The sequence below is a fragment of the Prunus avium genome, chromosome 1, assembly GCF_965620075.1.
Source record: "Prunus avium chromosome 1, drPruAviu1.hap1.1, whole genome shotgun sequence".
In the NCBI taxonomy this organism is placed as follows: Eukaryota; Viridiplantae; Streptophyta; class Magnoliopsida; order Rosales; family Rosaceae; genus Prunus; species Prunus avium.
The window spans coordinates 51,981,706-52,005,561 of NC_142284.1; the positions used below are offsets into that span (position 1 = coordinate 51,981,706).

Genomic DNA, 23,856 nt, shown 5'->3' on the forward strand with positions numbered 1-23,856 from the left:
AATCAGTGATTTCAGGTTCGAATATTATGGCACCTTAATAGTATGTGTGAGAAATTCTCTCCCCTTTTAGTTTAAACTATCGTTTGTACTCAAAAAAGTTTTCACCAAAAATGTAAACAGATTTTAAATTCATTAACCAAAAAAGTTAAGAACTTGAGTTTATTAGGGAAAATAATATTTAGAATGTGACTACCTAGTTTTCATTTACTCGCATTATTGTTAGGTTAGGGAAGTAGACAAGAAATTAGATGAGTGGAGGCAAGTTCCTTTACTCGCCCCTTTTGTAGATCCTTTCATGCAAGTCACATGCTCATATCTAATGAAAATTTGAGGAAAATATCATATAATTAAATAATTATAATTTTTTTTTTGGTAATACAAATCATTATAAGTTTTTTTTTGGTAATACAAATAATTATAAGTTTGAATGATTAATTTTAAAATATTTTAATTTTGATGGTAAATGCACAAATCACCTTAGTGAATAGATAACTGTACGTACTAAATTGTTTTTTTTTTGGGTACAAATATAGTAAACTTGATAATTCTTTTTTTTTCTTTTCATAAAAGTTAATATATTAATCTCGTATTATTATAACAACTCATTGTCAACGGTCAGCTGACCATCGGCCACAAGAAATAAGAACAGTCAACTAAGGATCTCTAAAATTCATGAGGACGCCATCTATTAAGCAAAATAAAAACAGTCCCCTTCTAATAATGGATTACTTTTCCCTTTTATTAAGCAAAATATATATAGGGCATAATTAAAATGTTAAATTAAGAAGAACTAAAATCTAAATTGTAAAAGAATTATAAATTAATTAATTAAATAAGAAAAATACTCGATTGTTTGCCTTGAAGGAGCAATTCCTTCCTCCTTAACTAAAAAAAAAATTTCACAATTTCATACATGCGCAGAAAAGTTTCCTTTATCAATGAATATTTCTATAAGTTGTATGTAATTTACAAATAAAGAGAGAAGTCAAACAAAATTCCTTATTAAAAAAGTGTATATATGGAGAATGAGATCGAACTCGGATGTAAAAAGGCGGATACACTCAGGCCTAGTTTGGGATTGCTGCCACTTTTAAAAAAAAGTTGATTCTGCTGTGCTTTGAAAATAATTAGCTGTAAAGTAAAGCAGCTCCATGTTTGGTAAACAATATTTTTAAAGTGCTGTTAGTACAAAAAGCAATATAAAAAACGTTTGGTAAATTTTAATATAAAATTGTTGTAACTGTGAATAATGACTAAAATAGACATGATGTTAAAAGTGTTATGTACTAATCATGTGGTGGTAGTTGTAGTGATGGAGTGGAGGTGGTGGTGGGGATGGCGGTTGTGGAGGTGGTGGTGGTGGCAGTGGCAGCATGGTGGTGGTGGTGGTGGTAGTGGTGTTGGTTGTGGAGGTTGTGGTGGATTTGGAGGGTTTGGAGGAGGAGGAGGTGGTGGTGGTGGTGGTGGTGGTGATGGTGGTAGTGGTGGAGGAGGTGGTGGATGAGGTGGTGGTGGCAGAGGATGAGGATGTGGTGGTGGTGGTGGTGGTGTTAGTGGTGGTGATGTTGGTTGTGAAGGTGGTGGTGGATTTGGAGGTTTTGGAGGAGGTGGTGGTTGTGGTGGTGGTGGTGGTGGTTGTAGAGGTGGAGGTGGAGGTGAAGGAGGAGGTGGTGGAGGAGGTGGAGGAGGTTGTGGTTGCGGTGGTGGTGGTGGAGGATGAGGAGGAGGAGGATGTGGTGGTGGTGGTTGTGGAGGTAGTGAATATGTGGTGGTGCAAGTGGTGGAGGTGGATGTGGAAGTGGAGGTGGTGTCATTTTTTAAAATGAATGATGGTATTTTGGGAAATAAAAAAATTCATTAAATGTTCATCTCTGCTTCTTTTGAAAGCAACTTTGAAAAGCAACCCAGAGCCTGCTTTTAAAAGCTGATGTCAAAAGTTCATTGCTTTTAAAATAATCGGGATATTTTCTTTTTACCAAACACCTTAAACTGCTTAACTTTAAAATGAAGCAGGTTTTTGGCGAAAAAAAGCATTCTTTATGCACATCTACTTTTCCAATAAACTATTTGCATTTTTGGAAATTATTTGGGCCGGGCCTCGCTCATATATTAAGTCCAACTCGACCCAATGGTCAAAATTTTCAGCCCGCTACGACCGGTCCATACAGAAGGGTATTTCCGTCATTTCGGATTTCCCTTTTCTCCGAAGAGCCGGCTCTTCGCACTTCTGTGACTCTCTCTCCTTGCTCACTTCGAAGTTCTTCTTACTTCCTACAAAACTCTTCATCGTAGTCTCAGATCCATCACTTCATTCGTTGTCACGCCCACAGAGAGAGAGAGAGAGAGAGAGGGAGAGAGAGAGTCGCCATGGGCACGACGAGCATGGCGAGTAGGGTTTTTCTGCTTCTTCTGATTATCTTATCGTCTACAAATCTCAGTCTTTCGCTTTACGAAGATCAAGTTGGTCTCATGGATTGGTAAGATTCAATCTCATACTCCTTTTGTTTTGCCTCTGTTTTCATCGCCCAGAAATCATAGAAAAAGGAAGAAAACTTTCAATTCGATTGAAATCACTTCGCTCATGACCTGTTTTTCTATTGTTTTGATTTGATAGTTCTGAATCGAAACGAATTCAATCCTCTCTCTTATTGGATAGCTTTGTAATTCGATCTGTGTTATACCCAATTGCATCGTCTCGAGCTGTTAATAGAAAGTTTTTAGCTTTCGAACAATATCTCGATACCCAAACAGAGCTTCAATTCTAGTCAGTTCATTGATTATGTTCTGAAAAGCTTTAAATTGAATTTTCTAATTTTCTCTTTCAATGCAGGCACCAGCAGTACATAGGGAAAGTGAAGGGAGCAGTGTTCCATACTCAGAAAAGCGGGCGAAGGCGTGTTGTAGTGTCCACTGAAGAGAATGTTATAGCATCACTTGATCTCCGCCACGGGGAGATATGTAGGTTCCACTGTTGAGAATGTCAATTTATTCTGTACCCTCAGCTCACGCCTCAAATCAATGTTAATCTGTGCTTTTGTTTTGTGCAGTCTGGAGACATGTTCTTGGGAGCAATGATGTCATAGACGGAATTGACATAGCCTTGGGAAAATGTAATTGTTATGCTTGCACTCATCGTTTGTCTTATATAATGTTTTTCATTTGCCTCTAAAATAAACGATTGCATAGTTTGAGCTCTGTGGTTAAAAGATTCTTTCTTTGATCACAAACAGTTTTCACATTATAACAGTATGGGATTTGCTAATAGAAAAAGAATGAGGATTGAATTTTTCTGCATTATTTTTCTCTTTTATGAAGTACCTATTAAAGGCTTGAGCAGTGAACTTATATTGTTGATCATACAGTTGAACATTCCATTTTGTATTTTCAGATGTCATAACCCTCTCATCAGGGGGAGGTATTTTAAGAGCATGGAACCTTCCTGATGGTCAGATGGTGTGGGAGTCTTTTTTGGAGGGCTCAGGGGCCTCAAAGTCACTATTAACTGTCCCGGTTAGTAAACCACATTTTTTACTCACTGTTATCTTCTAATTTAGCATCTTGATATAAGTCTTATATTTACTCGCACTCTCTCATCCATTGTTATTACATTTAGTAGTCATGGCTTCTGATCCCCCAGTCACTATCATAAGCATCAAAACTTTCTTCCAAATTAATAATTTGTGTTTCAAGATCGTCTTATATCTTGAATCATTCTTTCTTGTTCCTTTTCACTAGCTTAATTTGCAGCTTTTCCTCTATAAAACGCTCAGGTGCAGGTTGCACAGGTGTATAGGCTATACACAATTTCGTTTCTTTAAAAATAAAAAAGAAGGCTATACACAATTCAGTTTATGTATATATATTTTTTTGAACATGTGGTTCATTATTGTTATCTTTTGCAGACAAACTTGAAAGTTGACAAGGACAATTTGATCCTTGTTTTTGGTAAAGGGTCTCTACATGCTATTTCTAGCATTGACGGTGAGGTTCTTTGGAAAAAGGAAATTGCACCGGAAAGGTATGCAGATTTAGAATTTTATGCTTAAAATAATTATTTGTAATATTAATATTATGTTTCATTTTTTTATTTTTAAACAATTCTGTTTCCTTAATATTTGTTTTGTTTCCATGTTTTCAGTGTACAGGTTCAACAGATTATTCAGCCTCTTGGCAGTGATATAATTTATGTACTAGGATTTTTTGGTTCTTCCCAGTTTGATGCATATAAGATCAATGCTAGGAATGGAGAGTTGCTGAAACACAACAGTGCAACGTTTTCAGGTGGCTTTTCTGGTGAAGCGCTAGTAGTTTCAAGTGAAATTCTTGTGACATTGGATTCCACAAGATCAAAGTTGGTAATTATAAGCTTTCAGGATGGAGAAATTAACTATCAACAGACACACATATCTGATATCTTTGGGGATTCTTTTGGAACACCAGTGCTATTACCTTCAAAACTTCCTGGAGTGTTTTCTGTTAAAATTGATGGAGCGGTGGTATTCATAAGAGTGACTGGTGAAGGAAAATTAGAGGTACTGGATAAAATAAACAATGTGGCGGCTATTAGTGATGCAATCTCACTTTCAGAGGGCCAACAAGCTTTTGCACTAATTCAACATGGAGATGGTAAGATCCATCTCACAGTGAAGCCTAGCCATGACCTGAGTGGTGATTTGCTGAAAGAGAGTATTGAAATGGACAATCAGAGGGGGACTGTCCATAAGATTTTCATTAACAATTATATCCGGACAGACAGGTCTCACGGGTTTAGGGCCCTAATTGTGATGGAGGATCATTCACTTTTATTGTTACAACAAGGTGCAATTGTCTGGAGTAGGGAGGATGGGCTTGCCTCAATTGTTGATGTGGTAACATCAGAACTACCTGTGGAAAAGGAAGGTGTATCTGTAGCAAAAGTGGAGCAGAACCTCTTTGAGTGGCTTAAGGTATGAACTATGATGTGTTTTAATAGAGTGGAAACTTAAAATCAAGGTTAAAAGGTGTCAATTTTCTGCAAGTTTCACCATAATGTAATGGCATTGTCATCCTATTCTATAGAATTTCATAGCAGTGCGGTCTGGTATGCACTGTGTGTGTGTGTGCGCTCGTGCATATGCTCCTTTGATGTTTTGCATACTTCTGTTGTCATTTTGGACCAGGGTTTTAAATACGGAATATATATATCTGATTGACTACTTCCTCTCTCACAGGTTTTTTCATTTCTCATTTGATTTTGTGTTATTTTGAAGGGACACATACTGAAGCTTAAGGGAACCTTAATGCTTGCAAGTGCTGAGGATGTTGCAGCTATACAAGAGATGAGGTTGAAAAGTTTTGAAAAGAGCAAAATGACCCGTGACCATAATGGTTTCCGGAAGCTGCTCATAGTGCTTACGAGAGCAGGAAAACTTTTTGCCTTGCACACTGGATATGGACAAGTTGTCTGGTCTCTCTTACTACCTACTCTGCGTAGATCTGAAACGTGTAAGTATCCGACTGGGTTGAATATTTATCAGTGGCAGGTACCCCATCATCATGCACTGGATGAAAATCCATCTGTCCTTGTAGTAGGTCGATGTGGGAAAAGTTCTGATGCACCAGGTGTTCTTTCTATTGTTGATGCATACACTGGCAAGGAAATTAATTCCATGGCTGCCATACATTCTATTGCGCAAGTTATACCACTGCCATTTACTGATTCAACAGAACAGCGTCTTCATCTACTAATAGATGTAAACCAGCACGGGCATCTATACCCGAGAACATCTGAGGCCATTGATATTTTTCAACGTGAGCTTACAAACATATACTGGTACTCAGTTGAGGCTGACAATGGCATCAAAGGACATGTCTTGAAGAGCAATTGCATCCAGGAAGTCATAGATAACTACTGCTTTGAGTCCAAGGATATATGGTCAATTGTATTCCCATCTGACTCAGAAAGGATCATTGCAACTGTGACAAGAAAATTGAGTGAGGTATGGTTTTCTCTTGCTGCCACTTAATATATGGGTTTGGCGAACATATTGTCCTTGAAAAGTTTGCAATTTTTCCTTTTCTTGAATCTATTGTAGCTTTTAATTTCTTCACTTTGTATGTTTTATGATATTATTGGTTCTCTGTTTTTTTTTGGGTTAGTTTGACCATTCCCTCTAAACCTTGCCATTTTTATCCTTGTGTGCTGGAGCTGTTTCCCCTTGCCTCTTTCTAAACAAATGGATTTTCTTTTCTAAAAAGAAGAATGCTAGTCTTTTCGTCTTTGAGAATGCTTCGCTGTATATATTTTTGTGACAGAGGTTTGTGTTTCTCTAGGTTGTTCATACTCAAGCAAAGGCTATTGCAGATGAAGATGTGATGTTTAAGTATATATCTAAAAATCTACTCTTTGTGGCAACTGTTGCACCAAAGGGTAGTGGTCCAATTGGAACAGCAACCCCAGAGGAGTCCTGGTTGACTGTATATCTTATTGATACTGTAACTGGTCGTATATTGCATCGTATGACCCACCATGGCTCACAGGGGCCTGTGCATGCTGTAAGTTTTCCTTCAGCTTTGTTTATGGTTGTGTGAATGAGAGACTTTCTCTTAACAACTTTATACATCTTGCAGGTTTTTAGTGAGAATTGGGTTGTTTACCACTACTTTAATCTTAGAGCACACAGATATGAGATGTCAGTCATTGAGATATACGATCAGTCCCGAGCGGTATGCTAAATCACAACTTAAATATTTTGTGTATTATTGTGTCTATTGGTTCCCAAAATAATGCAAGCTGAATCAAAATACAATTAACAGGATAATAAGGATGTTTGGAAGCTTGTTCTGGGAAAGCATAATCTTACTTCGCCTATTTCTTCATATTCTCGACCAGAGGTTGTGACAAAATCACAGTCTTACTTCTTCACGTATTCTGTAAAAGCTCTAGCTGTGACATTAACAGCAAAGGGTATAACTTCAAAGCAGGTTCTTATTGGTACAATTGGTGATCAGGTAGGATAACCTCTGAGGGTCCTGAGTTATTATTTTGTTTTGTTCTTTGAGATTCTATTCCTCATTTTGGGGCAACAGTTCACATGTAATTAATTGGATTTGTTTTTATATATGTCTTTAATGAGAGTAAGCACTTTGTAGGTTTTGGCACTTGACAAGCGTTTTCTGGATCCCCGTAGATCAGTCAACCCCACAACAGCTGAGAAAGAGGAAGGCATTATTCCTCTAACAGATTCATTGCCAATAATTCCTCAGGTATGCCACTCTACCATCTTCATTTTGAGAGTGTTTTTTGAGAAAGCACTTCTTAACATTCCCTTAGATCCTCTTAATTGTCAGCAGTACCTTCAATCTTACTGTATGGTCACAAAAATCTGCTTGCTAGCAACGTAGTCATTGCACTTATTATTATAATAGACTGAATATAAGCTATGGTTGTTTAGTTTCATATTTCTCTTATTATTATAATCACTATTACTACTGTTATTCTAAATTTTGCAAGTTCGGTTTTCAAAGAAGCAATGCTCTTGTATGTGAGTCACTTGGCTTAGTGTATAACTTTATGTGGTATTTGGATATCACATTCTTGGTTCTGTGGTTAATTGTGGTGAAATCAAAAAATAGTTGAGGTGTTTAAAGATTTTAAATGGTTAGGCTATATGAATGAGACAGCAGTATAGCTCATTTTTTATGAAGATTTGGTCCTAACATCTTATAATTATACAAATTTTGCACATGCAGTCCTATGTGACGCATGCCCTCAAAGTGGAAGGACTTCGAGGCATAATGACAGTACCAGCCAAGCTGGAGTCAACAACGCTTGCCTTTGCATACGGAGTGGATCTGTTTTTCACTCAACTCGCACCCTCGAGGACCTACGATTCGCTAACAGATGATTTCAGCTATGCATTGCTTCTCATCACCATTGTTGCACTCATAGCAGCAATCTTTGTAACCTGGATTTTGTCAGAGAAGAAAGAACTACGAGAGAAGTGGAGGTAACACCTCCGCTAGTCTTTCGCATCTTGACATTTTTGTTTTTTGGCCCTTAGTTTAACTTAAATTAGGAGGGTTCCACTCCTAACTTGTAATTTTTTTAGCATGCCTTCCTTTAGAGGCATTTTTTTGTTGTAAAATTTCTATATTGTTTAGTTGTATTGACAATCCAAATTTAGTCTTCATGTTGTACATTTGAAGTGCAAGAAAATAGTGAACTCTTTCGCGCCTTTTAGATCCAAATTGTGTCTGCAGATTTGATATTTGGCCATACAGATTTTTTTTCCCCTGCTCTGTGTACTGGCTTAGCCAGTCCATGATTGAGCTGCCCTGGTCCTAGAAGTTTTTAAATTACTGACTCTCTGTTCTGTATCTGTTGTACCATGCCGGTGATTGCTCTGTGTAGCAGCAAGTAAAAAAGTTTTTTTACTTATTTTTATTTTATTTATAATTTCATGTGATGAACAGTAAATGGCACCTCTTTTTATTATTTAATTATTATGAGCATTTCTTGCCTTCAAATGGCTAGAAGAAATGCCACGACATTTTTAAAAAATTTCTTTTTAAAATATTTTTCTGTGAAAGTGGAAACTGACACATACTGGAACTTCTGTAGTACACTCCCCACAACTCACATGGCCACTTCCTTACAACTTTCATCATCTTCCTCCTCTCTCTGAATCAACCAAAGCATTCACCACTTCTCTCTCTCTCTCTCTCTCTCTCTCTCTCTCTCTCCAATCACCAAAACAGTCAGAACCCATGAAAGCCCAGCATCCCAAGATCAAAACCCAGCTCTTCTCTTGCGGGTTCTTCCGCCATTGCACCCGGACCGTCCCCAGCCCCACAACCCCTCACCCTCCACCTCTCCCCTTCTCTTCCACCGACCCATTACCACCTTCACTGTCATTAGATTCATCACCTCCCTCTCCAACACAACCCGACCCGCCAACCCACCATCCCTCCAAGCCTGAATCCGAGTCCTCTTCCTCCTCAACTTCCCAAAGCTTTACCCAGTGGAAATTCGCTCTCCCTGACTCGCCCATCCTCCCTTACCCACAACCCGAACCTGACCCGAAACCCGAACCCAAATCAAAACCACCACCACCACCACCCATCTCTTCCACCAACCTCCAAGAACTCTTCCACGCAGCGGAGCTCCAGCTCAGCGTCGGGTCACACCCGGAGCAGCTCGCGGCTCTCCAACTCTTAGAACGCTCCCTCGTCCCCTACCCACCACCTGACCCGGTTTGCCCACCCGAATTGATGCGCGGGTTGGTGCGAAATTTGAAAAACAAAGCGGGGGCTAAAGCGGCGACTAAAATTCTGTTAGCCCTCTGCCTGGCGGAGGGCAACCGCCACGTGGCGGTGGAGGCGGGTGCGGCGGCGGCCGTGGTAGAGACGGCACTGGAGCTGGAGGCCGCGTCGGCAGAGCGGGCACTCGCGGCACTGGAGCTCATGTGTACTGTGGCGGAGGGGGCTGCGGCGGTGAGGGCCCACGCACTGGCGGTGCCGATTATGGTGATGATGATGGGGCGGACATCGGCGCGGGGGAAGGAGTATGCTATCGGTGTGTTAGCGGTGATCTATAGCGGTGGGTACGGGGAAGAAGAGGCTGCGGAGGCTGTGGCGGCGGCACCGGCGGAGGAGGTGGCGCGTGCGGTGGAGCTGGCGTTGAAAGGGGATTGTAGTGGCAGGGGGAGGAGGAAAGGAGCCCAGCTATTGAAGGCGCTTCAAGACCCCCTTCAAGAGAGAGAGAATTTAGACCCAAAATAGCAGAGGATCAACAAAATGTGGTTATTTCTCGTTTTATTCATAATTAAGCCAAATCCTCTTTATTGTGTTTCTCGTTGGTATTTTTAAGCTTATGGAAATATTTGTAAACATCTTCAAGACCCTGGTTCAAATATCACAATTGAGTCTACACTAAAGGCTGTCAACATATGCCAATGGGTTCCCACCACAGTGGTGGTGGATTCCCCCTTCCCCCCATGGCACCCAGGATCGAACCCCAGTGGGGTTTCTTTCCTCCAATGTAACCAAAAAAAAAAGGCTGTCAACATATATGCGTTTACTGCCTTTGGGCCTTTTCTTAACCGCATCCTCTATATTACTAATAAATATGTAGGATATTTCTTAGATTTTTTAAAAGGATATTTTTCATTGAGAATGGCGATATTATACTAAACTTACACATTCTATACGGATATGAAGACTCGAACTCATATTTTTGTTTAAGGATCTTTCTTATTGAGAGGGGCGATATTATACTAAACTTACACACACTATACGAATACTAAGACTCGAACTCAGGACATTTTCTTGAATGCAGCAATTGCTCCAAAACCGATGCACTACAGCGTCATTTGCTCTTAGATATTTCTTAAGAGTGCTGCTAAATGAACCCTAAAATTAACTGAGTACACCCTACTATCAAACTATTTATTGAATTACTACTTTATCCTAATATAAAATGACCAAAATGGATATATTGAATTATGAAACAAATTATTTTAATAAGTACACCCTACGCACTATATTCAACCCTAATCAAACGCAAGCAAATGCTATGAAGTTGTTTGTTTGATACAGATCTTGGTCATTTGTGGTAGATAACACTCTAGCGGATACATGCTCCATGGAGTCCACTCCGACAGGTTCTTTAAGGGGTTGTGGATGATTCATACGAGGAGGAAAAATAAATAAATAATTTATTGGATGAAAGTTGAGCCCTTCAAACTTAGAACATTCTCTTGGTTTCTTTTTTCTTTTTTTCTATTTATTATTTGGTTCTGGAACTACAAAAGGAAGAAGGAAGAGTAATTAAAAATAGAGACTTACGGAACAGATTTAGACGACCAGTATGAGCATTGAATGGCTATGTAGAAATTTCAAAGGGTAGTAGGTTAATTTTAAATTCATCCAGTAATAACTAGAGATCGGAAAACAAATCCAAAACAACTTACAATGGTTGTAATATCTTCAATAAAATCATCTCCAGCTGCAGAGGAGGCATTAGGTTTGGTGTTGTGTGATAGAGTGTATAGGGGTATTTTTGGTGATTAAATAGGGTGTGCTTGGTTAATTTTATATTTTGATTTAAATATTAGGGTGTACTTAGATTATAGGGTGTACTCAGTTAATTTTAGGGTTCGTTTAGCAGATGTTGCATTTTATGCTTTGCACTTTACATACTAAATCATTATTATATCAGAAAGAAAAAAGAAAAAAAAAAAGGAATTTAAACAAAATAGTTATCGGTCCCGTTGACCCGCGCGAACAAGCCCCCTTGCCAACCCTACCGAAAAAGGGCCACCCCAAGTTGGTATAAATTGAATTATATTTCCAAATCGTAGCGTACAATTCAAGTAATTAATTCCATCATTTCCCTTCAAAGCATTGCCCTTCCTCTTATAAGAAAACCCGTTCCTTCAAAAACCTCAAAAAGCCTTCTTTACAGTTTGCAGAAAAAAAAAAAACCAGGACCAGATTTTAGACATCATATTATGCACAGATTTTGGTGGCTCCTTTGTGCTCTTCACCATGTCATCTGGGCTGCAATCATGTTGATCTCCATCGAAGCCATGCCGCCTGAACCCCCGGTTCGATGCGACAAAAATGGCTGCAACCTCTACAACTCCTATGGGGTATGGGGTGACAGAAAAGAGTGCCGTGTTCAGAATGTCACTTACCCAACAACCGAAGAGGAGCTCCGGCTAGCTGTGGCTTATGCAAATCAGAACAAGCTCAAAGTCAAAGTTGTGAGCCAATTTTCTCACACCATCCCCAAGCTGGCCTGCCCTGCCACAAGCTCCGGGAATTCAATGCTAATAAGCACAGCCAAATACAGCTCCTCGATTGAAATCGACGCGAAGAATTTGGCTGTCACGGTTGATGCTGGCATAGGGCTGCGCCGATTGATCGACGCGGTGGAAGAAGCCGGATTGAGCTTGGTGGCTGCGCCATATTGGGAGGGTGTGAGTGTAGGAGGGCTTGTAAGCACAGGGGCACATGGGAGCTCATGGTGGGGAAAAGGAGGAGCTGTGCATGATCATATTGTTGGGCTCAGTCTCATTGTTCCAGCAAAACAATCAGAAGGGTTTGCCAAGATTATCAAATTAGAACCAAAAGATCAAATCTTTAATGCTGCCAAAGTATCATTGGGATTATTAGGTGTCATTTCCAAGGTTGGTACACCCTGTCTTCAATTGCTTTAATTGAATATATATATATATATATATATAAAATGTTATCTTAACGTCTCATCCAGATTTGCAGTATGACGACATAAACATTTGTCTGATAACATTAAATGTTTATCGTGTCGCGAATTTAATTCATTATGCTATGTATCCTTAAGTTATTTAAATAGATAACTTTGGAATTGGTCAATAGGTGAAGTTATCGCTAGAGCCAAGATTCAAAAGGAGCATAGCTTACAACTTTACGGATGATGCTCAAATTGAGAACATATACATGGACCATGCTAAGAAATATGAGTTTGCAGATATAACTTGGTACCCATCAAAGCATACATCTGCTTACAGATATGATAACAGAGTTCCCTTAAATGCCTCAGGCGATGGAACATATGATTTCCTAGGCTTCCAATCCAATTCTATTCTCATCTCCAAGAGTATTAGAGCAACAGGTAATAACATTCTTTCATTTAACATTAATTTCTGTTCTTTAGGGCAACATATTAAACAAATTAATTGTTGTGTTACTTGGTAAAAGAAAAAATATTTATTGCATCTCTTATGCGAGATGGGTCCCAATTCTGAAAAGATGTGGTTAAAAATGTGTGTTAAATGTTACTGAGTGCTCTTATTAGTACGATCTCCACTAATCATTTGGTGCACTAATTTTTCTAATTGAGATGATACCCACTTTTGTAATTTCAATTTACACTAGGTACTTAATTGAGATGGTACAAGTAGTTTTGTTCGTTGAAAACATCACTAGTAGTACAAGAATATAAAAAATTAATTTAAGACTGTAAATATGAAATGTGCAGAGAAAACCATGGATAATGGACGCAGCTTGGGTGGAAAATGCACAATGGCAGCTTCATTTTTGGGGGTGAAGAAATTAGTGGCTAATGGCTTGAAGAATGGCCTAATCTTTACTGGGTACCCAGTAACTGGTTCCCAGGGCAAAATGCAAACCTCAGGCTCATGCCTATACTCAACAGCCGCAGACAACTCATGTGCATGGGACCCAAGAATCAATGGCCTCTTCTTCTATGAAACAACAGCAATATTTCCAGCATCAAAATTTGGAGACTTCATCAGAGACGTGAAGAAACTAAGAGACCTAAAACCAGAAAACTTTTGTGGGGTTGATATATACAATGGGTTTTTGATACGTTTCATTAGGGCATCTGAGGCATATCTTGGCCAACCTGAAGACTCCGTGGTCGTTGATTTTAATTACTTTCGTGCTGATGATGCTTTGACTCCAAGATTCAATCAAGATGTGTGGGAAGAAGTGGAGCAATTGGCTTTCTTCAAGTATGGGGCTAAGCCACATTGGGCTAAGAACAGGAACTTAGCCTTTTTGGATGTGCAGAAAAAATATCCTAATTTTAATAAATTTGTAGCTGTGAAAAGACAATTGGACCCTCAGAATTTGTTCTCAAGTGAGTGGTCTGATGAGGTTGTATTTGGGAAAGAGGGTGTGAAGAGTGATGGGTGTGCTCTGGAGGGCCAATGCATTTGCTCCGAGGACAGGCATTGCAGCCCTGGAAAAGGGTATTTCTGTAAACCTGGCCTTGTTTATAAGGAGGCTAGAGTTTGCAGGTACTCATCATCATCACCATCACCATTCTCTGTGGGATCAGGTAGTGATAAGAATGATTTATGATTCGATGAATTAATTATTGTAGTAAAACATCATTGGCCATTTTGAATAATTAAAAGTTTCAGTGGTTTTGATTTTGTAAATTAATTATTGTTTTGATTTTGTTTATTTTGAGAATCAATTATGGTTATTCTTTAGCTTGTTCTATATGATTTGGTATTTTGTCCAACTGTAATTGTTGGATATACTTTTAATTTGGAATTTTCCAAATCAATTTAGTAAATGATCATATTATCTATCTACAATGAATGGGTTGGTATACGTAAGTAATGTTAAATAATCGTCTAGTTTAATGAAAGAGAGTCTTGATTTGCAGATTAGTAGTCTTAGATTCGAAACTCTATGACACCTTGTATTGTGTGTGTGAGAAACCCCTCTCCCTTTTATAATTTAGACTATCGTTTGTGTTAAAAATAATAATTTTTTTCTCTACAACATTGTTGATTTAAAATGGGATTTAACCAACAAAGACATGGATATACGACAACAGCAAGAGGATCCAAAAGGGAACTGTTGACGCCATTGATCAGTCAACATCTCGATGTTTGCATGTCGTGGCGTTCCTCGATATATATGTCTGCCTTTGCTTAGGCCCTCATTTTTCTCATGATTTTCACTATTTGATGTAGAACATGACCATTTTAATCAAACTTTGGTTGTTTAATTAGTAACTTAATTATTACTAATAAGTCTTATTATCTTAGCTGGTAGTATATGATTAAGACTGATTGAAAGAGCAGTTGAGTTCTGCATGGAAGATTACCAAGGAGGTTAAAATCTGCTTGATAAACCAGATAGGAGCTCAGCAGCATTGTCTTTGGATCAGAATATGACCAATTAATTTTTTTTATTTTTTGGGTGAAAAACTTTGGATGTATCAATGTATATAAATATGGTTTCTAATTTTTGCAATAAACATGCTTTGAAGATACTTAAACAACCCTTTTTAGAATTATGTTGTCTGTATATCTAATTGGGGTAAAAGCTTGTTTTTGCAGTACTCTTTTGAGAGGGGGGCATTTGGTTTGTTTGTGCTCAACAACAAAGGAAAAGAAGATTAAATGTGACTATCTAAATAAAACATAAATTCGCAAAGTACTCACTAGTGTAGAGGTTCGGGGCAATCGTTTTCTCAGACAAGGTCTTGGGTTCGAGTCCTAATAGTATATTATCGTCCCTGCCACATTGAACTTCACTCGCATATAAATAGACCCGGCAAGATCTAAAGTTGTATATGTTTTGGAAGTAGCTAGGGTTTTACTCGTTACCCTACGTTCAAGCAACTCGATCTCTAATAATGCATTAATAAGTAAGTCTAATAACATCAAGTGTTGTATAATATATTCTGATTAATTAATTCATAATTGGGTTCAACCACTTTTTCCAATGCTCTCTTGCATCATACATTTTATAATCACTCACTCCACCTTGCAATATACTCCTCCTAGAGGACCAGGTTATAATTTAGATGCACGATGCCCACGGACTTGCTCAAAAGAGAGTATATACGTGGACTTGCTATTATCTTATGAGTTCGGTTTAAGAATTAATGTTAAACTCGACCCACTTTATATAATAAACATGAGGTGGCAGCAAATCCAAATACAAACTCTCTTCTGAGCAAGTTCCGTTAGCATTTCTCAACTCAAAATAAGATAGTCCTGTATGAATGATGGTTTTGATAACAGATGTTGCTTTTCTCTTGCCTTTTGGCTTTGATAACAGATGTTGCTACATTCTTGCTTGGCCATGGGTGATAACGATTGATGTCTCTGTTTTGTGTGTCGGAAAACTATGCAAAATTACCAGTATAAACTTAAAAAAAGAAACTATATATCCCATCTGAGCAATTATAAAAAATCTTTACAGAAAATAATGCTAGAATATTGAACTATTGCAATTAGAAACTAGGATATGCTCATCTGTGTCTGCTTGATATATATGAGGCCAAATCTCAATCTCAATCTCAATCTCAATCTCAATCTCAATTCACTCACATAACAGTGAAACCAAATGTCTTCTTTCACATGTGTTTTGGCACTGTATTAAATTACAAGTTTTGAAGTTTATATCCATGAAAAAAGTTCATCAGTTACCCCTCTGGATTTCTCAATGCTCAAACTACACACACATCGATCCAAAATACCATGCTAACTGTAGGCTAAGCCTTTGAAAACTAAAAGGCCATCTTGAGGTTGTAATATAACCTTGTTCTTATGACATGAACAAACAACAATATATTTCAAAATATTGAAAAAGAAAAAGATAACAAGCAAAGTACACCTGCAGCAGGTCAAGACATAGGTATATACAGGCCTTGACCTTCACCCAGCAAGATTATATTTCGGAGGAGTCAGAGCTTCGGAGTCTCTTACTAATATCAGCTTAGCTTGCACCAAAATATGACTAGCTCTTAGATCCTCCAAGAACCTTATTTTTGCACCAGCTGGGGAGATCTTCGCCTGTCAAAATTGAATAAATTAACCCCACTGGATGAATTTGTAAATAATATATGCAACAACTTAAAAGCAGCAGCTAAGTCAAGAGGATGGTTTGTTGAAAACAGTTCAGATATTACGAGGTTATAATTAAAGTACTATCAGTATAGATATCACGAACCTCATCAAACTCAAGGTGTCTGCTTCCTGTTCCTCCGTCGCTTGTTCCGGTCCCCACTTTGATTAATCCGCTTCCTAACTCTCAGGTCTTCACCCCTGATCATGTACTCGTTTCCTGCTTCTGGCAGGCTAAAATCTGCAGGGTTTCTATTAATTGAGCACATTAAAGACATGGAACTGCTCTTCGGAGGGTTCATGGCCCCATTACCATTGTTAGCTTCCAATTTTTTTAGCATTGGATATTCAATGGTGTGGAAGTTCTGGGGAAACATCATAGTATCAGACACCGTTAGAAATCCTTTCTGCATAACAGGGATAGTTCCACAGTTTTTGCCCAAACCACCACCTGGACATGCAGCTTTTCGGGATCCAGGACCTCTATTCTGTGCAGGTGCATTGGAGTTTTGTATCTTTTCTTTCTTTTGACAACTCAAGGAACCTTGACCCATAAATTCTGTAGCCTTTCTGAAACCTTTAGAATGTTGAAATGAAGAAGTAGATGCCCCGCCAGGATTCATAGGAAATAGATCAAGGGATTTCTCAGAATGGTGATTTGTGCCACAACAATTTGATGATGGAAGCTTCACAGTATCAGTAGCCTTATAACCACCGATGTCCGGCGCAGAATACTCCTTAGAGTAGAGATCATTAGGAAAGGGTCTCTTGAGAAATTTCGGGTTTCCACCCATGTTGAAGTGCGCACCTGACCTCATACCTGCATCCATGAGGCTGAGCAAATGCATTGCTGGTATAGTTTCATTAGAATATAGATCAAATGACCCCATTGCATTTTGATGAGGCTCAGATCCATGACGTTTGCAAGAGAATGAGTACTCTGCATTTGATCTGCTGAAGCTCCCAGAACCAACTTCTTCAGTATGCTTTTCCCGGTTGGTAGATTTTAGATTAAACAAATTCAGGTCATAATCCCCATTTACGTTTCCCTTATGCAGTGAGCCAGGAGGACGTAAAAGCATATCGACATTAGAAGGCTGAGCTGGACACTTTTGAGGATTGCTGTACGTTAAGGGCAAGTGAACTGGCATTCCAGATGACCAAAGACGAGCTGCTTCTTCCTTTGGGTGTGGAATAGACTGGCATGTGTTAGATGTTGCTAACGTCCGCAAGCTAGAATGTGAGAACCCAGGGCCCATCATATCCCCATTCCATTTGCAATTTTGAGCACAACTACAGCTGCTGTAACCAGCTGCAGGAAATTGGTCTCGAGTTGACTTCTTTTGCGCCTGACTGAGTGCACTAAACCCTGTAGGGCAATGCATTTGATCAAGACGGCTCACACCAAAATCTTTTCCGTTCATATAAGTAGAATAATCAACTGACTTCTGTTTGGCAGGTCCTGAAATTTTCCTTGTGGTTATGCCATTTTTTGCATTTCTTGCCTGAGGCTTTCGTTTCTGACTGGTTTCTTCTGATATTCTCAAGTCCCCAATCCCATAACTATGATCCATCATCTGAGCTTTCCTTGCTTTATTGGTGTTTTCTAAAATATTCTTATTATGTTCAGCATCATGAAGACATCTCTCATACTGATTTTTCGCCATGAGTTCAACGATTTCCATCGGTATGTCATCCACAGCTGCCTGCTGAGACATCTTGTCAGATTTATGGTTGCTATGTTTCCTATTAACAGGCACAGCTGAACTTTTCTGAACCCCAACAATTTTCTCCTTGTTTCTTGAACGGGAAATATCCTGAGAAGGGAAAATGAATCATCATAGAAACAAATTGCAAAAGAAAACTAGATAGAGAAGATAGTTGTGCATATTAATGTTCAAAAATTTACCACAAAGATGAGAAATGTGCAATATGATTCTATGGGCTACCGTTGGCATATCATCAGATACAAAGGAGAATTCTAAACATGCTTCAATTAGGCAGCTACAGGCTCAGATAGGAAGAAAATATTATTTAAGACATAACATCACCAATCAACAGAGTTTAAATAAAAAATTTCTATGGACTAGTTTCTTGTACGGTAATAATTGTGGGAGTGATTATTTGATACAGATAAGTGACTGAGGATAACACAACAATTTTATAATGGCATAGTTACATATGGTAAACCTTAGAAACAGAAGAAGCATACATTGCTGAAGCTATCATAATGAAAACATTCATCCCAACAACCGTAAGAAGAGAAAAGCTCTTACCATTTGCTGCAAAGAACAACTCCCTTGTTCAATCTGGGAGGTGTAGTTTTTCTCCTCATTCAAGATAGGCATGGTATAAGTGTAAAATTTACTACTAAGTTCACCATGTCCTCCTTTCCCAGAAAATGCATTTGAAATAGATTTAGAAGGTTTAAGATTTGCAGCATAGTTAGCTTCCACATTTTTCCTCATAAACACATCTAATTTGCAGCTTCCATCTTTCCAAGTGGACAAAGAAGGAAATCCATCTTCAGATTGGGGAATAGATTTCTTGCCACATCTTTCTGCAGCCAAATAGCTGTTAAGAGAAAGATCCAGCCCTTTTTCAGCGGATGCATCTTCTGCCAGATGAAATGGATGCCCAATTTGCATGATTTCTACATCTTCCCTTGTCTTTGGACTTTTCCTGAACATGCCATTCCAAGGAGATAGAGAAGCCTGGCCATTATCAACTTTAGGTATCTTGCCTTTCCTCTTACAGATACCAGATTTTCCCTCTGCTTCCGAAGCAGGAAAAGGAATTTGATCGATCCCCCTACCTGTGGATGCATCATACGTTAGAGTAAAAGAAACACTATTAGTAGCATTACCCTTGCTTGAATTTCCAACTTTGTCCACGGCTTCTATTGGCACATTATCTTCAGGTGGGACTAAGGACGAACATGTGCCGAAATCATTGCATTTCTTAATTTTCTTCTTACCAACAGCAGGGATTCTTTCATTTTCATGTCTATTCCAGTTGCTCTTCTCATCAGCCTGCAAAGATGTTCTGGCAACTGCATCTTCTTCTAATACAGATTCTGCAATGGCATTGGTGGATTCCTCATCTCGCCTGAAAGCCTTAAGCTTTTTATTCAAACTTTTAGGATGGCTCATCTCTAGGCATCCCTGTTCCTCCTCCTCTGGAAACTTCCTTCTCTTATTATCACTCAAACCCACTCTAGCATTTTCTTGGACAGACACCTGGCCTTGGGAAACAATTCCTGCTCCAGATATATTACTAATTGTGTTGGATGGAGAATCTTCTATCCTGATGCAATCAGTTTTTGCATCCCCCTTATTCACCAACTCACTCAGCAGACGCACCTTCCGACTTTTCTTACGACTCAAACCACTTGACTTATCAAAATTCTCAGATGATGCATAATCACACTCATCTAATACTAGAGGATGACAAGCGTCGGTCTGAAGCTTGGTAGCATTATCTGCCTTGTCAACCATCCCGGCTCTCTTACATGTCCCAAAAGCATTCATTGACTCCTTGTGATTGTCTTCTGCAGAAGTTTGATACTTAGCTTCACTGGTCTGGATGTGATTCTTGTTCCAGAAATTTTTGTTTGTGATATCAAGCTCAACATTGGTATCTTCATGACTTTCACATCCTGGTTTACAGGCTTCGACAGATCCATTGCCCTCCAATCTTAGAGCTTCTGTTTTGGAAATCATAGGCATTATCATTGTGAAAAATCATAGAAGGTAATTTGTCATGTAGCTTTATTGTTCTTTTCAAATTAAATTACATGTGGAAATCACAGGAAAAAAATTCACCCGAATACTTTTTTTAATAACAAAAAAATAAGGAAAGAAAACCTGTGTCATCTTTATGTCTCTCCTGCGTCCTTTTTGGGTTAACTTCTGTCTCAACAGAATTTAGTCTAGGCATTTCGTGACTCACAGAATCTTCTAAGGCATTCTCATTCGCTGGATGAAACACAAAAAGCAATTCAAAATACTATAATATAGCCAACTTTCTGTTTAGTTTAAGCGACTTGAACTTAATTTACCTATGATGGTAGTGGGTGGAACTTCATCCTTCCCTTCTTTCTTATCAGTAGAACATGATGAAGGATGTTGCTCGTTGCCACACCCAACAGTAGAAGTAGGAGCTTCAACTCTTTTTCCCTCAACAACTTTTGACTGTGGACCTTGCTGACAATCTGTCAAAAGTACAGAAACACTACTGCTCACCTGAGCACAAGTCTTATTGGAATCAGATCCAATATTGCAACAATAAATGTCTGTACCATGATCTTCTGGAATGCTCTTAGAACCAGTTTCCTGCACGCAATTCTGGCAAGACCAGAATCTGAAATTTGGAGTCTTCAAAGGAGGAAGCACGGATGTATCCTCCAGCTGATCAAACTTGTTGAAATCACCATCTGAATCAAATGGCCAACATACCTTCCAGTTCTTTTTGCGAATTTCAGATACATAACCGCTGCAATTAGAAACATATAAGAGAAGTTTCAATCAAACAAAAGCTCCATGCATGGGTGCTGTTGAAGTAATCAAGTATTTACTGCATATCTTGAAAATTTAATACTCAACATATATATATATATATATACACACGGTCCCCTTCTATTGAGGGATCCCTCAAATAATTTTATTTAAGGAACACCCTTTAGGGTCCCCTACAAATAATTTTTCAACGATCAAAACCATCTATTCTTTAAGTCTACATTCATAGATCATCCTTGCAAAAAATTACACAAATCGGAAACTGTTTCGATATCCAATTGTATCCTATAAAATCAATGAACACGGTGCTTCAAGAAAGTACTAAAATTTCAATAATTCAATTGAGTGGTCAAATGATATCGGATTCAAGTGATTTTTTGTAGAGATGATCTTTGAATGAGTATCTACAAAATAAACGGTTTGGATTAATTAGTGAAATACAATAGATAGTGGGCCCTACAAGGGTATCCCTCAAATAAGCGTATATGTCTTCCCCATTGTTTAAGTACTTGTGTCCCTTCAGATACAATCTTGTAAAATTAGCAAGATATATACTAGCTAGTATATCGTAATTGGGTCCTCATGAAAACCATTATTGGACCAAAGAGTTCAATCCCAACTTAGTGTTGTATTTCAGTGAACTAAAAAGTAAAGAGAATAGACTTCTCTATCTGTAATACTGCAGCAAAATAGCTTAATACAGTATTTTTCAAACGGGGGAAAAGTAAGCCAAATTAGCTAATATTCAAATAGAGCTTGAGATAGTGAATATGAAGAAATATAAATTAGTTAATATCATTAGCTTGAAATCCCTAGTAATTTATTATGAACAAGTGAGTAACAGCACATATACACATTCAGATGTAATGATGATTTCTCAAAAGGAAAGGCTTACCGTATGGAGAAGTGCTCACACTTTGCCGCATGACTACTACTACTCTTGACATTTGCATCAGCGAGATCTATAGATATTGAGTCAATTTTAACAAAAGATCCCACCGACTTGGACTTGGAGGCAATAATAGGGTTACTCCTCTTATGATTATCAGCCATCAGAAGACCTCTCTCCATGTTATAGCATCTAAGCAGCTCACAGTGTTCTTTTATAGTATTTCCTATATTCACAAATGAACAATTAATTGAGTAATATCATTATCATATGCTCAATAATAATGCAAACAATGCACCATGCGAGAAGGAAAACCCGAGGAAAATATGAAGAAAGCGCCTAAGCCCTACATACCATGCGAGTAAATACTGATCCTAGTCCCAAACAATAGTATTAATTAGGGTTTATTCTCAACCACCAAGATATCTCATGCGCAACAAATTATCCACTGCAAAAATTATCATACAAATACATGACAAGGTAAAACATCGCCTCATACAGTAACATTGCACATAAAATAACAACCTCCACTAGATGTACAAAGTGTATAAGAACTCAAAGGATCATAAAATTAAAAACCCTAGCTTTTCAAACAAAACAAAGAAGTCTGCGGCGGCTAATTGGATATATTACAAACAATAAAAGTATTCACACAGCTGAACTCACCCAGCAAAGATACCAACAAAATCACAAAATAGGAACAATAAGACAAAAGCACATGTTAGGGTTTTGTTTCCATATATAGGATCTCACAAGAAGAAAGTAGCGATCATATTCCAAGATATGCAACAATCCCACAAACGCATTTCAAACTCGCCCTCGGAGACTCCGAATCCGAAAATAAGAACATGCACACGAACCCAGAAAAGGAAAAACTTTTAGGGTTCATATTTTCATAACATATAAATTCACAGTCACTAAACAATCAACTCAATACACAGCACTGTAAAACGACATAAATATGACCCAAAACGGTACAGAAATGTTTTAAACAAAACCCAGATACTGAAATACAAAGTAAAGCCCCAACCTTGACGTACTATACACAGTAAACCCAGCTCAAATATTTTTAAATAAATTAATACGCAGCTGAAACTCAGCTGAAAGCTTCAAACTTTATGCCAATTAACACCAACCCAATCATCCCCATCACAAACCCAATTAAACGGAGAGTAAATAGAGCAGAAAAACCGACCTCAACGCAATCCACAATCACCCAAAAACGACGCCGTACGAGCTCGGGTACAGCTTAGCTCCGATTCTCCACGGCTGGTTGAGAAAACTGTACCGGGAGAGAGAGCGCCGGAGCGCGAGGATCCGAGGCCGAGCTGCCAGTCGAGATTCGAAGCTACAAGAGTAGAATTTGAGTGCGAAAAATCATAAAACCCTAGAGAGAGAAAAGGAGGTTTCGAATTGTAGAGAGAGAGAGTGTGTGTGAGAGAAAATGAGGAGAGAGAGTTTTAATCTTTCTTTTGTCGTCGAATGTAGAGAGAGGAGGTTTTTTGATGTACTAAAAAAACATCGCATACATATGACATGTCATGTCCAAACGCATACATACGCGCAATAAATTACTGCTGGAAATGCTGCTGGCCCAACAGATATCCTCCACGTGGCGACGATGTGCGGCTCTTATCACAATCCATTACAAAGGGCAAAAGGAAACCCTAGCGTAGGTTAAAAAATAAAAGAGGCGACTGTTCCCCACGCGTTGTTTGCACGCTCTGTTTGGCTGGGAGGAAGATAGTTTATTTATACCTGTCGTGTCAAGTAGGGCCAAAGATGCCTTTGCACATTAGTAGGTTTTGATTGGTGCGTGTGGTTCAAGATGGTGTTTGGAGAGTGCGAGTGGGGTGAATATGAAACCCTAGGTTTTTCTTGTGGGTAATCAAGGTATCTAACCCTAGCTATATAGCACATTTCATTTCAAGAAAAAAAAGAAGTGAAAAGTAAAAATGGGAAATCTGAGATGGAGGAAAAATGTGTTAGGTTTTAAATTTTTCTGGTGCTATAGAATGCGACATAAATGAGATACTCTAAATGTGAATCATGTGGTAATATTTGAGATCACGCTAATTAAATGTCTTGT

General features: G+C 38.5%; 4 protein-coding genes across 5 annotated transcripts; 3 read left to right on the forward strand and 1 right to left on the reverse strand.

Annotated features, from left to right (window-relative positions):
* Positions 1 to 2,221: 2,221 nt before the first annotated feature.
* Positions 2,222 to 8,229, forward strand: LOC110761162 (uncharacterized). Its single transcript, XM_021963573.2, has 12 exons — positions 2,222 to 2,477; positions 2,831 to 2,958; positions 3,048 to 3,110; positions 3,389 to 3,510; positions 3,903 to 4,018; positions 4,139 to 4,946; positions 5,250 to 5,978; positions 6,313 to 6,534; positions 6,610 to 6,705; positions 6,796 to 6,990; positions 7,132 to 7,245; positions 7,732 to 8,229. The coding sequence occupies exons 1-12, from the start codon at positions 2,368 to 2,370 to the stop codon at positions 7,990 to 7,992; spliced, it is 2,964 nt and encodes a 987-aa protein (XP_021819265.1). The 5' UTR covers positions 2,222 to 2,367; the 3' UTR covers positions 7,993 to 8,229.
* A 343-nt stretch (positions 8,230 to 8,572) lies between these two features.
* Positions 8,573 to 9,928, forward strand: LOC110761163 (ARM repeat superfamily protein). The gene has a single exon (XM_021963576.2). The coding sequence runs from the start codon at positions 8,749 to 8,751 to the stop codon at positions 9,760 to 9,762; it is 1,014 nt and encodes a 337-aa protein (XP_021819268.1). The 5' UTR covers positions 8,573 to 8,748; the 3' UTR covers positions 9,763 to 9,928.
* A 1,448-nt stretch (positions 9,929 to 11,376) lies between these two features.
* GULLO3 (D-arabinono-1,4-lactone oxidase family protein) lies at positions 11,377 to 13,931 on the forward strand. Its single transcript, XM_021963722.2, has 3 exons — positions 11,377 to 12,173; positions 12,382 to 12,637; positions 13,004 to 13,931. Exons 1-3 carry the CDS (start codon positions 11,493 to 11,495, stop codon positions 13,849 to 13,851), a joined length of 1,785 nt encoding a protein of 594 aa, XP_021819414.1. The 5' UTR covers positions 11,377 to 11,492; the 3' UTR covers positions 13,852 to 13,931.
* A 1,919-nt stretch (positions 13,932 to 15,850) lies between these two features.
* EMF1 (embryonic flower 1 (EMF1)) lies at positions 15,851 to 23,255 on the reverse strand. Of its 2 annotated transcripts, XM_021963671.2 has the most exons (8): positions 22,963 to 23,255; positions 21,774 to 21,993; positions 20,662 to 20,855; positions 20,422 to 20,574; positions 20,228 to 20,338; positions 18,638 to 20,067; positions 16,468 to 18,178; positions 15,851 to 16,310 (listed from the first exon to the last, which is right to left on the reverse strand). In XM_021963671.2, exons 2-7 carry the CDS (start codon positions 21,947 to 21,949, stop codon positions 16,478 to 16,480), a joined length of 3,765 nt encoding a protein of 1,254 aa, XP_021819363.2. In that variant the 5' UTR covers positions 21,950 to 21,993; positions 22,963 to 23,255; the 3' UTR covers positions 15,851 to 16,310; positions 16,468 to 16,477. The 2 variants fall into 2 exon arrangements, with proteins under 2 accessions (XP_021819363.2, XP_021819362.2); XM_021963670.2 differs by having other exon boundaries at positions 20,422 to 20,855.
* Positions 23,256 to 23,856: the final 601 nt, after the last annotated feature.